At 41.4% G+C, this 17295-nt stretch overlaps 1 protein-coding gene across 4 annotated transcripts in view; it reads right to left on the bottom strand.

Annotated features, from left to right (window-relative positions):
* Positions 1-8731: 8731 nt before the first annotated feature.
* The window catches only part of IGF1 (insulin like growth factor 1), a 68063-nt gene continuing 59499 nt past the window's right edge, over positions 8732-17295 (bottom strand). For 3 of the 4 annotated variants that reach the window (XM_083401581.1, XM_083401577.1, XM_083401580.1), the window contains exon 5: positions 15518-17285. In XM_083401581.1, the coding sequence (XP_083257707.1) occupies positions 17225-17285 (61 nt within the window). In that variant the 3' untranslated portion in view covers positions 15518-17224. Of the gene's footprint in view, positions 10444-15517; positions 17286-17295 lie in introns of those variants that run through there. The other variant, XM_083401578.1, reaches the window with a different exon arrangement.

Raw genomic sequence — 17295 nt, 5'->3', positions numbered from 1 at the left:
TTCAAATATTCCCCTCCCCCCAACTGCCATCCTTTCAGACAAATCTTCCCCTGAGATGTGCTGGGATTGACAAGCCCCCCGCTCCAACAGGCAGCTTCTGACCAAGATTGCTCATTGGTGAGGAAAAAGCATGCTTCCTATGGTTTACGGCTGCCATTGTTACATACAGTGCTTTTTTTCTAAAAAATATATTTAGGGGTACTCTCATTTTGACTCAAGAAAATCACAATTTTGTAGTTCAAATTGGGGGAATTAAATACAGTAAATGGACAAAAGTACAAAGATTCACAAAATGTTTATGGGCCCCCAGACCTTCAGGAAGGGCCTGACTATGCAGACCCCTAATGCTGGCCCAGGTGATGAGGGGAAAGAATTGTGCAGGAAGGGAAAATATGCCTAGAGTAGAAGGGATAGAAATGCTGACAGAGAAACTGAGTGGAAAAGCAATGGAGGTTTACCAAAGTGTGAGCTGAAGGAAGTTTAAGGAATGAAAGAAGTTGAGGACAAAAAGAAAAATGAGCAAATTAGAGAGGAAGGAAATTTTGAAAACTTAGTGTACATCGGGGATTGCTGTCTGGCTCTTTTCTCTCGAGGAATTAAAAACAAACAAATCACAATCTGAAACCATTATTGAAGCTCTGCTGTTTTCATTATGTCCAGAGAGAGTGAGAGGGAATGGGTCAGGGAGTGTGTAAAAGAAGAAAATCATAAAGAATATCTATCAATCTATGTATCCGAATGCAAGAGAAGGCAGAAGTCCAACCTTGCAAGCAGCAGGACGCATGGGGCAAGGAGAAAGCTGTTTACTGTCTTCTTCAGCAATGCAAACCAGACATGCAGGGATAACCATGTGCATGCTAAATACGTGTTTCCCCCCATTTATTTTTAAAAGCGGTAAAAGCAATGAGGTCTCAAACTTACACAGAAAAGGGCTCCCTAGCTTTGAGCAGTTTTCTTCTTCCCTGCTTCCCTTCCCTGGGTTTGTCCCCCTCCCCATGGGCTTCTTTTAATGGAAATAATAAACCTCCACACCCCTGCTTTATATATTAATGTGAAAAATATGTGTTTGACATACACCCATTTTTTTAGGCACCAGTGACTTACTGGGTATATTGTGCAGTAAGAATGCATTCAGACATGGAGAATATTGTGTTAGTTTTCCTGATTTTAATGCTAGTGCTTCTGTCCCATTTTCCAATGTTCCTTTCTGATGGCACACCAACCAGGCACACCAACTCCAGGGGTTAGAGCATCTTTGGCCCCCTCATTATTTGTGGGCAGGGGGCCCAGGAAGGTGCACTGGTGTGCTCCCTGGAATGTACCAAAGGAATGTACTAAAGCACCTCAGGTGGCCCTGCTGGGGCGGCCTCAACAAAAACAGGTATGGCGTTGGACGGTGGTTGGGTGGGGGATGGCAGGCCAAGTTGACATCACACACTTGCACCCCCCCCCCAATGTTGAGCACAAGACGGTGCCTTTGTATGGAACTGTGCCTTCTTGAGCTAAATTTCATTCACAGCAGTGGGCATGGTACAACACCACAACAAATGTCATTGGACAATATTGCTGCTCCCCCACACTTTCTGCACATGGATGTTTTTGTTCCCCCACAGTTCCCCCATGGAAATTGCAGGAAAGAAGCGTATGCCAATATACTGCCCCAAATCTCGTCATTTTACTCCTATGAGTTTCTGGGTTACGGTGGCTGCAAAGGTTTTCTTTTTCTTTTTCTGGAATCAGATAACATGGAAATGAGTGCTAAACACATGCTAGAATCCATTAGTTTTCTGGAAGTGGTTTTTACGACACGTGAAAACTGAAATAAAATGCCAAAATTAGCAGGAAGATTTCAAGAAATGGAATAAATTGCTGTATGAATGTAGTTTGTATTAACTACATATTGTTCCCTTGAACACAATTGTGACCTCTTGCATGGACACACTTTTGCAGAGGTTCACTGCACTCACAATGTGCAGATGTTGGGGGCTGAGGGTGGCGGGGGACACAATGTTGTTGATATAGGCCAGCAGGCACAGTCCTTTTCTGCCTCCATATATCAGTCCTAGACTGCTGAGGGCCCAATCACATATGATGCTAAATGGGTCATTAGGAAGCATCTTAAGATTTTAATAATAATAATAATAATAATAATAATAATAATAGCAGGTGCCAGCAACCTATGATTTTTATCAAGACCACAGTACTTGGGAGAGGCTTAATCTTTCCCTCCTCAGTTGCAGTCTGGACAAATATCCAGGTATGGGGAGAGGGCAGGACAGACAGCAACCTTGCATTCATTTCCTGCCCAGTTTGGCTGCAAAACTGCTCTGCCTGGGAGTTTTCCTTGGTCTGGAGAGTGGTCATGAAGTGCAGTTGCTGAGTTGTGTGCTGCCTTCATCCTGTAAACCAGGGGTCAGCAACCTTTTCCAGCTGTGGGCCGGTCCACCGTCCCTCAGACCATGTGGTGGGCTGGACTATATTTTGAAAAATAATAATGAATGAAGTCCTATGCCCCACAAATAACCCAGAGATGCATTTTAAATAAAAGGACACATTCTACTCATGTAAAAACATGCTGATTCCCGGACCGTCCCTGGGCCTGAATGAGAAGGCGTTTGGGCCGCATCTGGCCCATGGGCCTTAGGTTGCCTACCCCTGCCATAAACTGAGTATTGATCAGGGGAAGGTGGAAAACCTGGATGGATGGTCCAGAGCAGTAGCTAGCATGAGGACCTACAAGGAGACATGCACATGAATTGTGATTTTTCAGGAGACCAATGAGCAGGGGAGTCAACAAGCCGATCATGACTCAGCTTGTTTGTGAACACAGCACACACACTATTATTATTTATTATTATTACTGTGGATAGGACTGAGATTTTATCACTGTGGTTCCTGTACTAGGCTTCCCTGGTGATGCAATGAGGAAGAATATCCCAAGGTAATCCTCTAGGCCTGGCTTTGAAACCAGTAACACCTGGCATTGAGATATAAATTTTCAAAGCATGCTAGAATCCAATCCAATTTCATTTTGCTTAATTATAATTTCCTAATGTCATGGGAGGAAGCTTGTCCTGGATGCTTAAGAACATCAGTGCTTGTGGCCATGCCATGATTATGCTGACGACAACTGTGTAAACCTCCCTAGTTAACCTGGAAGTGGCCCAAATTGGCTGTAGTCACAGAAAATAATATATAGTCTCAGAGCTGTGTGAGAACAGCTCCCCAGAGCTTATAGCCAGGTCAGTTTGACTTGGGCTACAGACCAGACTGCTAAAAGCATACTTATTACAGCCACAAAGTCTTATAAACCCCACCCAAATGACAGAAATGGAGAGGTGGCGGGAAGCAAGGTTGCTAAAAATAACCCTACATTTTATAGAAATCTCCTCTTACAGACTGAATAGTTACTGTTTAACGTTTATCCTGTATATCCAGTATGCAGGCTGCAAGAAGCTGTAAGAAGCTAAAACAGTGCCACCAACGCTAAACAGTAGGCTTTTGGGAATACCAAAGTTTGGCAAAAGTAAATTTTTGCCCCCCTGAGCCTAATGAGACCTGAGCATGCTTGATGACCCTGGATTGTTGACTGACTTGGAGCCAGGTAGTGGTGGCGAAATGCAGCACTGTATAGGAGGGCATGGCTGGCTGACTGGCTGGCTGGAACAGAAGCACTCAGCTCTGCAGCATCTTGTTGTAGATCCCACTTGTGTACACCAATAGCAGTCCTAATATTCCGGATGCTAGTCTTTGTATCTAAAATGGCAACAGGCAGTGTCCCAGCTGGCTCTAGCCACTGGCTGGCAGCCGGGCGATCACCGGTCTCCTTTGGAACAGCATCAGTCAGCGAAATGAGCCTCCGAAACGTTAAGAGAACTGTGCATGCTCTATCAGCAGAGTGAATAAATCTTCTCACAACGGAAGAGGCAGACAGAGCCACGTGTAAGCATATGTACAGCATATTTTTAAAGCATAGTTCAGGAACAAAGGAAAACATGTCTGCTTCCCTTCGTCTCCAGCAAAACAGCAATACAAAAGCAATATACAAAACGGAAGTTCCCAGCAGACTGTCCTGGAAATGTAAACAGTCATGTGACACAGAATAGTCATGCCTGTCCCTTTTAAGGTGGAACAGAACTATATCCTAACAGAGGTGTCACCAGGCTCTGAGGAACCCCAAGATTTACAGAAGTATACAAAATCTTAAGGAAAAAAACCCTAAGGGAAGACCTCTCCAATAGCCTAATGAAGACTGAGCATGCTCAGTGACCTCTGCTGATGCTGACTGTGGGGTGGGGATAAAATAGAAAACTGGGGTGGGGGCAGGGTAACTGAAACCCTGAACAGGGAGCACTCCATATGGCATCATTTTGCTGCCCATCTCACTTGCTTCTTCTGCCAGGAGATTGAGGCATGATGTCACCTACCCCAATACAGAAAGTCTATTGTTCTTCCATAGCCATCTGCCTTTATGATTATAGTCAGAAGATCAGGCACCATGCTAAGATATTAGCACTGTAACTGTCATGCTGGAAGGGAACAACAGGAAGAGTAAAGCACTTGGGCCTCCTTCCGAATAGAAAGGCTCCCTAGTCCAAAAAGCTTTTGACTTCCACATAGGCTGCAAACGCTATCATTACAATCAGTACCAATTGTTTCTGGCTCATTCTGCATCTGTGGAATGACAGCTGGTTGTTTCCCCCGCTCTACAAATCAGCATCAAAGTCATTTCGAGGACAGCTTGGCTTGAAACTTCTGCCCATGGAATTCAGCTTTCCTGCAAAATGAGAATGTCAGGAGAGAATTTCTTTGAACTGAATTCAAGTTAGACACCAATGCATTTCTAAGACTGAAGGTGCTGGGGAAACAAGGCTGCAGCTTCTGCAGAGGGCTGCTTAAGTGCTGGACCTTCTCACCCCTGAAACTGGTCCCATAATCTAGTTTTGTTGTGGGGGGGTAGCAGCTGCCACACATTGTCAGAGGACTGTTCTTTGTGATTGTACAGAAGCTTCAGTTTGACACACAATGGGTGTCTGAATGATGGAAGGATGGCTTTATGGTTGCTTATGCATGGGTTTTAATTTCTTTAGGTTGTGATCTATGCGTACCCAGGAATAAGTTCCATTGAAGTCAATGGAGCCTACTTCTGAGCAGGCGTGCATAAGATAAGGCGTGCACCAGACGTCCCGTTTCTTGGAGACAGTCCCCAGATTTACAAATCAGTCCCCTGACAAAATCCTATCATTCCTACTGAGGTTGAAAAGTGTCCCCGGATTCATTGAAAAAATCTGGTAACCTTAGCATATGATTGCACTGATCATTACTGGGTTGTGACTAATGGTAGCTTTGTACTATTGGAAAGTGTGCCTCTGTGTGGCAACCTGTTTCCATTGAGCCAAAAGCTGGTCGTGAGGATAGGGGACTCTCAAAAACAGTGTAGGATGTGAAGGGCTTCTGTGGGTAGGGGAGGAGGAATGAAAATCACTGTTCTGTGAGTGGAAAACACTTTTCACTAAATCAGAGAGCCATGTTTCCTTGTGAACAACCTTCTGGGGCCACATGCTAGGCTGGGAAAAGGAATGAATGTGATTCTTATCTCTATTACACTAAGCTACATTCCAGTCACACAAAACTTAAAAGATTTACACACATACACACCCTATCTGTATACACACTTCTTCATCCAGGCAATCAAGACATATTCCAGGCACAAAGCGCTTCAGTGCCATGGTCCAGGGAGAGTCTGAGGGCCCCATGGAGAGGTTTGGAGGGCCACATCTAGGCCCTGGGACTGAGGTTTTCCATCCCTGCAGTAACGCCAAGGCACTGTAGAATGTAACCTCCTGGTTTTAGGATTTAGGTAGAACAGCTCTAAGTATTTATCCATGCTTCCTCCCTCAAATAATTGGCTGAAATAAAAATGATGAAGTGGGATACAGATAACCTAGCTTTAGAATATGAAGAAATGTGTTTACAAAACTGCATCTCCCTGGGCCAAAGTTGATGTGATGTTAAATGTATTATTGCATTAAAAATGTAAGTAGCCATGCATGTGTGTATGTGGGGAGGGAGATAGGATCATGACTGCAGTGCAGAGAGGGAAGAGATGTAAGTATTTTGACAGACAAAGAAATTTCATGGAGATGAATTTTTCAGTTGTTTTAAGCTAGAAGCTGGCACCTAGTCTCAAATTGTTGGTACTGAAGAGAATGCAATCTCTTTTTTAAAAAAGTTGATAAAATGGATTGTGGAAACTATCTCTTTATTAGCTGCAGTTGGCAAAATTCTTGCAAGGATTTTAGGAAACCGCCTCCCAACTATATCCAAGGCCACACTTCCTGAATCCCAAAATGGTTTTCAACCTTCTAGGGGGAACAGTGGACATGATTTTCACCGCTCGACAGCTTCAAGAAAAATTCAGAGAGCAAAACCAATCCCTGTATATGGCGTTTATTGACCTGACTAAGGCCTTCAACACTATAAATCATAATGCTCTGTGGACTTTCCTTCTGAAAATTGGCTGCCTGGATAAATTTGTGAACATTCTTCGGCTCCTCCATGATAATGTGGCAGAAACAATTGTGGATAACAATGGCTGTCAAAGTGAACCATTCACAGTGGGATCAGGTGTTAAACAGGGATGTATTATCGCTCCAACTCTAATATTTTCATTGCCATGATCCTAAACATTGTCAATGTAAACTCCCCACTGGGGTAGAAATCATATATTGAACAGATGGAAAGCTCTTTAACTTGAGTAGACTGAAAGCAAAGAGTAAGGTTACCATAACTTACGTCATAGAGTTTCAATATGCTGATGACAACGTAGTGTGTGCTCGCTTAGAGGATGACCTCCAAACCATCCTAAATATCTTCGCAGAAGCTTATGAAAAGCTTGGTCTATCTCTCAACATCCAAAAAACCAAAGTGCAGTATCAACAAGCACAAAACAACCCCTTTGCAGTGCCACAAATCCAACTTAATGGTGTAACGCTGTAACGTTGGAAAATGTCAATCATTTTTCCTATCTGGGCAGTTATCTTTCCACAAGGGTTGACACTGATGCCGAAATCCAGCATCGCCTGAGCTCTGTGAGTGCAGCTTTCTCCTGATGGAAGTGCAGAGTGTTTAAGGACTGGGACATTCACAGGGAAACAAAAATGCTTGTTTCCAAAGCTATTGTACTACCAACCTTACTGTACACTTGTGAAACATGGACCACTTATAAACACCATCTCCAACTCCTTGAAAGATTCCATCAACGGTGTCTCTGAAAATTTTTACATATCACTTGGGAAGACAGGCGAACTAATGTCAGTGTACTGGAAGAAGCAAAGATCACCAGTGTTGAAGCAATGATTCTTCGTTGGACTGGTCATGTTGTGTGGATGCCTGATTATTGTCTTCCAAAGCAACTACTCTATTCTGAACTTAAAAATGGAAAGTGTAATTCTGGTGGTCAACAAAAGAGGTTTAAAGATTCTCTTTCAAGGCAAATCTTTAAAAATGTAGTATAAACACCAACAACTGAGAAATATTGGCCTGCAATTGCTCCAGTTGGAGAACAGCCTTTACCAAAGGTGTCATGGACTTTGAAGACACTCAAACGCAGGACGAAAGGGAGAAATGGGTTAAAAGGAAGACATGTTTGGTAAACCCTCACCATGATCAACTCCTGCCCGGAAACCTATGTCCCCACTGTGGAAGGACACGTGGATCTAGAATTGGCCTTCAAAGTCATCTGTGGACACACCATTAAGACTGTGCTCATGGAAGACAATCTTACTCAGCTACAAGTGGTTGCCAAAGAAGAAGACCAATGGCGGGTAACTGTTTTGGGTCTGAGGGCCTCTTTCAACCTTGGTCAGTCCTCCAGTGGCCACATTCTGGCACTGAGTGTGGCCACTCCAATAAGAATGGAAAGATCTTTCTTTCTTTATAAAGTTCTGTCTTTATTGGAAAATTAATAAAAATCATATATATATATATAAAATGGAAAGATCTGTCAATATCAGTTCACTCAGTTTCTCATTTTCCCAATCTTAAATTCCACATTTCTGCAGCAGTTTGCAGTTTTAAAGAAAAGAAAAGAAAAACACTGTACTGTATTGTTAGTGAATTTTTTCCCTAATAAACACATTTGGGATGCAGTTTTGACTAATGTACACCTTTTTGCAAGCAGTTTCTCTTAACATACTGCATGTTATTTTCACTAATATATTCATTTTTATGCACACGTCCCCCTAACATATGTATTTTTTGTTAACATTGGTCCTGTTTTTGTTTCGCTTTAAAGGAGGGGTGAATAATCTTTTTTTTTTTTTTTTTTTTGCCTCTGAAGGTTGCATTCCCTTGGGAGTAATATGTCAGATTCTGCATACCATCAGTTAGCAGGGCTGGAGCCACTCCATACCCTTTCTTACACAGCACTGATTTATTTACACAAGCATACAAGGATGCGCTCCATTCATTCTCACTCACACAGTCTACAGCTTCCATTCATCTATCATCCATTCATCCCACACTCTTTCTCTCTCTTTCTAAAGGGGGGGGGGGGGCAAGAGAAAGAAAGAGTGTGGGTGGTAATAAGAGAGGGAGAGGCAGTACTGATTATCTTAATTTAAGATCACCAGCCAACACTCTTTCTGTGTTTTTTCTCACATGTGCAGAGCCTGAGTCTAAAGCAATTGCTTTATAGCCAAAGAAGTCAGAGTTATCCTGGAGCAAGAAAGATGCTTAGCATAGTTATGTTTATTAACCATTATTCTTTATTAGACCTCACAGAGGTGTCAACTATACATACAAATACATTAGAAAGATACCCTCTTACAGTAATGTTTCACATTTTGGACTGGATCTCAAGAGGGTGCAAACAGTTCAGTACATTCTACCAACCTAAGGTTGCCATAGTCTTTATTTTATTATACAGTGTGACCAAGCCCTTTTTTTATTTTTTTACTGCATCAGTGGATATTTAGAAAAACAAACAATGAAAACCAGACAACTAGCTCTTGAGATCTTTTGGACCTATCATGATAAATGCATATAAAGAGCCTTTTAAGAAGCATGAATACACTATTGGTTTATGGATCAATGTTTACCGGGTTAGAAAGTTAGCACAGAGTGGGGGACATGGCTAAATGGTTTCGAGGGACCTGTGAAATAGTAAGATCAGTTTTTCTTTTTGCAAGCCCCCAAACCTTCATTACTTGGCATTCCTGTGTTATCTGTGGAAAGCTTACCAATGCTAAATGGGGAGAATAATGGGGTGAGTTCTATTGTTGAAGTAGTTGTTTGGGTGGGGTGGGGGGTTCTGCAACACACTGATGTTACATACACAGTATGAAATATTATTTACTTGTCATTAGGTCATGACAGTTTGCATTTTGAATGAGCACAGGGAAAATAAAAACTGTACAAATCCAAATATTTACAGCCCAATCTACAAAGCCTTGTGCTGGTGCATTGCCCATCTATCTCAGTACGACATATGCCGCCAAAGTGTTTCGAGGATTATGGACTTTTTTGGTGTGTGGGAGGAACTGACAGGGTGAGGTGACAGGGTGTCCCTCATCATGGTTTTTGCTTATATGCTTGCCGTCAATAGCCTTCAGTAGTGAATTTTTAGGAATTCAAGTGCCCACATGCAACCATGCTTGTATAATCTAAACCCTGAGGTTGCACATACCTTTTCTTAAGATGTAAGTGGGCCAGTTCACGTTCTGATGTTGACCATACTCTTAATTTAAGGTAAGTGGGCCAGCTCATATTTTTGTTTGGAAGAATGGCATTGTGGAAAACAAATGAATATTAATCTCAACATTTAGCACTTGGGCAGCTAAGTAACTAAAAATACATAGAGGCTAGATGGCTAATTATGACATTCCAGCTTTGCAGAGGGTCACTTATCCAGGTATCAGTCAGTCCTTGATCCTGTTGTCTTATAGATTCGATTATGCTGGACATGTACAGAAAAATATTGGCTGGAGGCATACTGGAAATTTGCATTTAGTTTTGTTGTTAGCTGTGCCTCTAGGGATGTACGGTACTTATAACAAGCATGTGGTACTTCAAAGTCTCCCAGAACTATGTGAAACACTTCACCACATTCTGATTGTTTTTTTAAAGCAGCATATGTCCTTTCCCACTAAGGAATCTTGTTTTTGGCTCGCAAAACCTATTCAGAAAAAAACATGCTGTAACACACCAGCTGGTTGCTTCAGTTGCTTCGTTACTCTCCTTGGGTCACAATTGATTTCCATCACTGGAATTGGTTAGAAATGCATCAGAGTCACTCTGTCATACCTCAAAGTAAAAGTTGTTCTCATTTACTGTATAGTGTAAGGAAGCTTGCCCTTGTGTAAGTTTGATGCAGGCAAGTTCCTTGCTTAAGGCTCCAGTCCTCAATGGGGCTTGTGCCGGCGGAGCGCTTTGGGGATTGGGCTGCAAGTGGAAATAAACCTAAATTACAAAACAGTTTTGGTAGACTGCTTACAACAGGCATTTAAGCTAATGGATCGATTACAAGAAAGTAGCAACAACAATTAAGGCGTGCAAAATCATGTACATGCATGGAGCCTCCCCCCTCCCCAGCACACAACCTTGGCTAGCAAAGACATGTTCAAAGTGCTCTATCCCCATAAATTTCATTCTGCAATAGCAAAGTGCTGTTCATAAATTAAGGGCAATGGAGTACTGCATTTTCTCCTTTGCAAGTAAAAAAAAGAAAGGTCTCATTAGGCAGGACTTGGACATAGGCTGCGGCCCACAGGCCAATGGAATAGGACCACCATTGTCATTTTGGGCACATGTTCTTCAAACTCAAGTAAAGCTTTGTGTGCCACTGCTGATGTTGGGAGCATCCAACTAAACACCTGTGTCAGGTTACATCTTGGCCATCAGCAGCTCCATTCCTTTCCATGAATTGAGGAAATGTTCTGCATATGTAGTATGGATTCCCACTGATGTGCACAGATTATTTGCAGCCATGAAGGAGAATAGGGGCCACTTCTGCACATATGAGGCTCCAGGTTGTGTGAGTCCAGTACCTTCAGTGAAATATTTATGAATGTACTCAAAACTGGGGCATCCATCTCTATCTACAGTCATCGTGTTATGTGTATTGCCACATTAAGCATTGAAATAATTCATCAGTGCCATTGAGTACCAATAACTATCCCTATTGATGCAAGTGAGGCAGGGCAATTCAACCAACACTAAAGTTTTCTGGTTTAATGCTGTTGTAGCTTAGTTTGAGGGATTATGTAATTTAAAAAGAGAGAGAGATAAAGCAAATAATAAATTAAAAAATGAATGAAAAACATATTTTTAGACAATGGGTACCATATGGTTATACTTCTTAAGGGTCCAGGATTGGCTGTGGCTCCTTGTCATGTACCCTGGTCATATACCCTTTAGAAAACCTAAGTCTCCTTCTTTTAATGTGGGAAAATGCTACTTTATATTGAAAGTCAACACAAGGAAACTTGTCATTGTTTCCTTCCCATAATGAAAGTAGGATGACTCCTCATGCCAAGCGTATGTTGCCAATTTCTGCATGCAAGTTGTACATAACCTACAGCCTTACTTTTAAGGTTACTTAGCAGCAAAATCACCCCATTTAGTGACCATTATAAACTGAACAGGCTTTCTTAGCAAAGCAAGACATTATTCAGGAGCAGCCCAAAAAAGAAAAGAAAAAGAAAAGAAATTTAATAATTTTCAGCAAGAAGTGCATCAACCAACATTTCACACATCAGTTCAGTCAGTCTTTCTTTAATGTCCCCCCCCCTTTTATAATGTTTTTGATTATGCATCAGATAGTCTGCATCCTTGGACTTATGTTTATTGGTGGCCAATTATCAGTAGATCTATTTGGTATCTGTGAAATTTAAACACAGAGGTAGGGTGTCAACCCCAATATTATGTGCAGTTGTAGCAGCAAATAAGCAAGTCAGAAGTAGACCTGTGAAACATCTGGGCCCATGTTATTATCTGGTATTAGGATCTAAATTGGGAAATCATGGCAACGCTATAGAGTAGTGAGCAATACTATACCAGAAAAGAGAGACCACGAGAATAAACAGTGGGTTGGATCCAGGCAAAGTTAGTCATGCTATGGTACTGTTTTAAAAGTTAATCGTGACGAATATTCCACATTGATTTCAACAGGATCTAATTGTGACTGCACACCAAATTGACAGGGAGACATTTTGAAAAAGTTGCTGTATGCAAATCATGGTGGCCACTTGCACAATTTCCCAAAGTCAATTGCATGGGTAACCAGATGTATGAACAGGAGGTAGAGGTAGAGGTGTAACTGTGGTCTAACGGGGCTGCAACTAACAAGCAGCACAAGGTAAATTTTCCTTATTGTCTGAAACAGGATGTCCCTGAAGCCAAGGGCCTTTTCCAAATAGTCCAGGTTTGTTGCTGTTGTAGTAAACACAGGATTAACAGTAGTCCCATTCTCCATTATGACCTCGTTTTCTGTGTAATTGGAGTGGGGTTGCCTAGCAAAAACATATTGAAAGAGACATGTATTCCACTGCTGGAGAGCAGGAGTGCGCAGCTGGTGTGCATGAGACAAAGTAAACCTATAGAGAGAGAGAGTTTTCAAAAATGGTACCAGTGAGCAGAGAAGGAACGTGCATGGCTAGGTGTCGTGATGTCACAGTGACTATTCAATAGATGGCTGTGGTAGTAGCACAGCAAAGTTATCCAAGAAGTGCTAGTGAATGAAACACGTGTTTTTGAAGTGTTGGTTATGTCTGGTTTGCAAATATAAGGCTGTGCTGATACATTCCAATGAAAACAGCTATAGCATAAGATTTCTGAAAATAAATAATGCAAGTGAGAAGCAGAAAGTTTTGGTTATGTTGCAGGTTATTGAAAAGTGGGGAAAAAAATCAAAACATGCACCCTTCATGCAATCAGTATGGAGCTAGGTACAGATGCTAGTATTTCTCTAAGGTAGCATGGTAGTGCTATCAATGTCCAATGGCACATATGTTAATTTCTCCTGTCCATATTGTAGTTATGTATGTGCCATGTAATAAATGGCAAGAGAGACGGCATAGCTCAGTGGTTCAGAAGGTGCCAGGTTCAATCCCTAGCATCTCCAGGTAAAAAGATAAGGTAGCAAGGAGAAAATAGCTCCCTCTTTGAGACCCCACAGAGCTTCTGCCTGTCAGACAAAACAGTACTGGGCTAGTTGGACCAAGAGTATGATTTGGTATAATACAACCTAATAAGTATGTTTTAAATTTCAAGTTTCACACACCCACTTGTGCTTTAAGTCATTTGGATGACTAGAGACTGTAGTGACCTGGCCAGCAACTCGCTTTCTTGGAGAGCTACTTTGATGAGGGATGGTTGGCCAGCTCAGCATCTCTGGGCTAGGTTTATCCCAAGTGTCTCCAGTGGCAACGTGGGACAGAGAAAGTAAAGATGTGCCCTATGGACAGTGTTTGTTGAATTATTCTGCCTTCAAGCATGTGAAAAACTATTGGCCCTGATCCAGCAGTTGTGACTAAATCACATTAAAGCAACAGGTCTTCAGCTAGTTTATGAGACTAACTTGTCACAATTAACTTGAAGTCAGCTGGAACCACTATCTGTACCTAGCCTCAATCTTTCAAGGGAAATGAAAATATTGTCTAGTTTTGTCTTTGTTAGAGTGGTATCTCTATATTGTATTATATGTAGTCAAGTTTCAGATATTCTTATAACCTCCTTCATGTAAAAGTCAAACAGAAAAAAATTGTACACAAGATACGGTGTTTGAGCAATGATAGTCCTTGCAGAATACTGTAATATTGTGATAAGCAAAAATGTCTATTGCAGGATTAAAATGAATATAGGTTTGCATTTAGGATTTGTTTCTCCTTCAAGACAGGAATTTGATTTACATGATTTACCAAATGGTGCTTCTATATAGTTAATGGCTTGTGAGGAAAGTCACCAATGAAGATTTGTGACTTGTTAAATAGAGCAAAAAATCCTAATCCCCCTTTTAAAAATAATCATCAAATGCACAGGCATTTAAACTAGAGAAGCCATTTGAATCCAGAACAACGGAAAGTCTCTTTGAATAAACTATAAAATATACGGCATACTTGTTTGAACTGTAATGATATTTTTAAAAGAGGAATCAGTGGTATATATTGTGTCTTTAATAAATTACTACAATTCATTTCCAGGCTAAAAGTAGTTTTGAAACACATTAAATAGACTGAGTATACTTTCATCAGAACAATTTCCCCCCTATCTAAACGCAAAGAATCTCCAATCAGATTTAACTTTCATTTAAAAAGAGCCATAAAGGTGTCATTTTTGCACATTTTGATGTTTGTGAAAACCATATAAAGTTTTTCTTTTTTTAAAAAAAAATCACACATACAGACTCAATGCATGCACACAATTTCAGTTTCACAGAATGCTAGCCATATATTTTCAACTCTTTCTCAAAAGCTACAGAATATATCACTTCTTCTCCCCACCCCCATTAGAAATGGATATTTTTTTCTTTTCACTTCAAGGTGTTTTTTTTAAAAAAATAGCTGTGATTTGTACCTAAACCGATTTCTCTATAAATATATGTTTTATGTTTGTGGGCCTACCCTCGAGTTATCTGTTATAGATAAAATAAACTCAATACACTTTTGTCTCAACCCAGCTAAAGAGATCCATACATGTAAGTAGGCTTCTATGCATGGATCACTGGCAAGAAAGAAGTACTTTGGGGGGGACAGGTGTGGGGGACCCTGAATGGGGTAGCTGTGCCCCTGAAGGACCTGGTGCGCAACCTGGGAGTCATTTTGGACTCACAGCTATCCATGGAGGTCGAGGTCAATTCTGTGTCCAGGGCAGCTGTCTCCCAGCTCCATCTGGTACGGAGGTTGAGATACTACCTGCCTGTGAACTGTCTTGCCAGAGTGGTACATGCTCTGGTTATCTCCTGCTTGGACTACCTCAATGCACAGTGGGCTACCTCTGAAGGTGACTTGGAAACTACAATTAATCCAGAATGCGGCAGCTATACTGATGACTGAGAGTGGCTGCGGAGACATATGGTCTTGAAATACCTACATTGGCTCTCAGTACATTTCTGAGCACAATTCAAAGTTTTGGTGCTGACCTTTAAAGCCCTAAATGGCCTCAGTCCTGTATACCTGAAGGAGCATCTCCACCTCCATCGTTCAGCCTGGACACTAAGGTCCAGTGCCGAGGGCCTTCTGGCGGTTTCCTCACTGCGAGAAGTGAGGTTACAGGGAACCAGGCAAGGGGCCTTCTCAGTAGTGGTGCCCACCCTGTGGAACGCCCTCCGATCAAGGAAATAAACAACTATCTGACTTTTAGAAGACATCTGAAGGCAGCCCTGTTTAGGGAAGTTTTTAATGTCTGATGTTTTACAATTTTTTATGTGGTGTAAGCCGCCCAGAGTGGCTGGGGAAACACAGCCACATGGACGAGGGTATAAATAAAATTATTATTATTATTATTATTATTATTACTTGGTAGTTCAGGAACCATGCATAGAAAAAGAATTTTTTTTAAACTGCACTCTGTGTTTTATGACTTCATGCATGCATGCAGAAGGTGCGAGTAAGGCTCAAGTGTGTCTTTCTTGTTGTGTGAAAACACTCCAGGGATTATCACCCTTTGAATGATAATTTGGACTTCTGGTCTTAACCAAGGCCAGGATGAAAGGTTTTTGTAATTTGGTGTAATTAGAATGGATTATATCCATATGGTGACTTTGCCTTAGTGGAAAGTGCCATATTGTATTCTGCTCCAGAGGGACTCTGGAGAAGGTAGAGGACTTAAGTGGGTAAGGGGATTTGAATAAAATCAAGTGAAAGGTGATTTCCACCAAGGCAATGTAACCACTGCATACAAACAATCCCAATGTTACCCCTGTGCAAGAATGCATGATGCTTTTAATGGGTGGAGGACTGTGCCATGACCCAAAGTTCCACACAGGCATCCTGTCACAAGCATAGTATTGTCCCCTCCATTAAACAGAATGGGAGCTTATAGGGTGCCCTGGAACACTCACAGGCACACTGGAGCTTCTGAGTGCAGTTTATGGATTTAATCCATTAAGCACTGTTGTACTGCAACATTCATTCATCCCAATGGGGTTAGAGCAGTATCCCTGTATATCCCACCAAAACAAATGGAAATTAAGTTGCAGCAGTACTTAGTAAGCCCTACACTTCTGTTCTGATAATGTGACACCTAACATTAGTATTAATTTTGGCAATTTTATTTTTCTCTCATTTTTTTTTAAATGTAAGTACTGTCCCCAATCCCCCCCTTTTTAAAATGACAAAAAGTTGAAAAATTATGGCTAGGCATGTTTCTATTTTAAAAAGCAAAATCTATGTATTTGTCAATTTATTTTTTAAAAAATATGCATATACTTTCTTTTATAGTTTTTTTTTTAAAGTCAAGTACTTTCTTAAACAAAACAATAGCACCACTTTGGCATAGCTGACCAAATCAGTAAAAGGTAAAGCAAAATTGCTACCGGTCCCCCATTGCCCCCCCCATCCTTCATTTGTATATCTCTTGCTTGTAAAAATGGAGTAGCTTTGACTACAGCAGAAGACTTCATATGTATATACATTCATAGGTTCCAGCCACCATCCAAAGATATGTAAAAATTACTGCTAGGTACGAATAAAATTGATATCCTTTCAGAGGGCCAACACAACACTGTTGCAACATCCGAGCCTGTTTTGCATTAAATCTGGCCTCATGCAGCATGATCCTATGCAGAAAGTAAACCTCTCTATGTCCCATTGAACTGAATGCCTTTGTTGATATGGGCAGGTCAGGATTACAATGCAATCCCAGCCCCATTGAGTTGAATGAGACCTTCTCCCAGGTAGGGGTGCATAGAAAGCAAGCGAGGCTTATTTGCACGCAGTTACCATACTTATTGCATGCAAGTGTTTTTAGGACAGTCTAAAATTACACGATGTTGTTTTATTTATTGGCTTGTTTCCTCACTGTAGTCCTTCCTAAAACATTACTGAGTGAAATGATTTGTGGCTTGCTTGCTTCTCACCTTGGCTCCAGTTAGAGTTCCTATTCATGTCACAGTTTAAACAAAGTCTTACGGAGCACCAAGGTAGGTATTGCAATCTTTTTTTGGGGGGTGTTGGGGAGTTGGAGGGTAGTACCACCTGGGACTCAAGTTACATAATCAGCAGAATCACATGGTGAGGTTCTTGCTGGACAGTATCATTTTGGAAATACTCTGGGCACGGAATACCCTGCAAACGA

Source organism: Podarcis tiliguerta, assembly GCF_965153285.1.
Source record: "Podarcis tiliguerta genome assembly, chromosome: 10".
Taxonomy (NCBI): Eukaryota; Metazoa; Chordata; class Lepidosauria; order Squamata; family Lacertidae; genus Podarcis; species Podarcis tiliguerta.
Note: the sequence above shows the minus strand (reverse complement) of the source record. Positions and strands in the feature narration are given on the sequence as shown.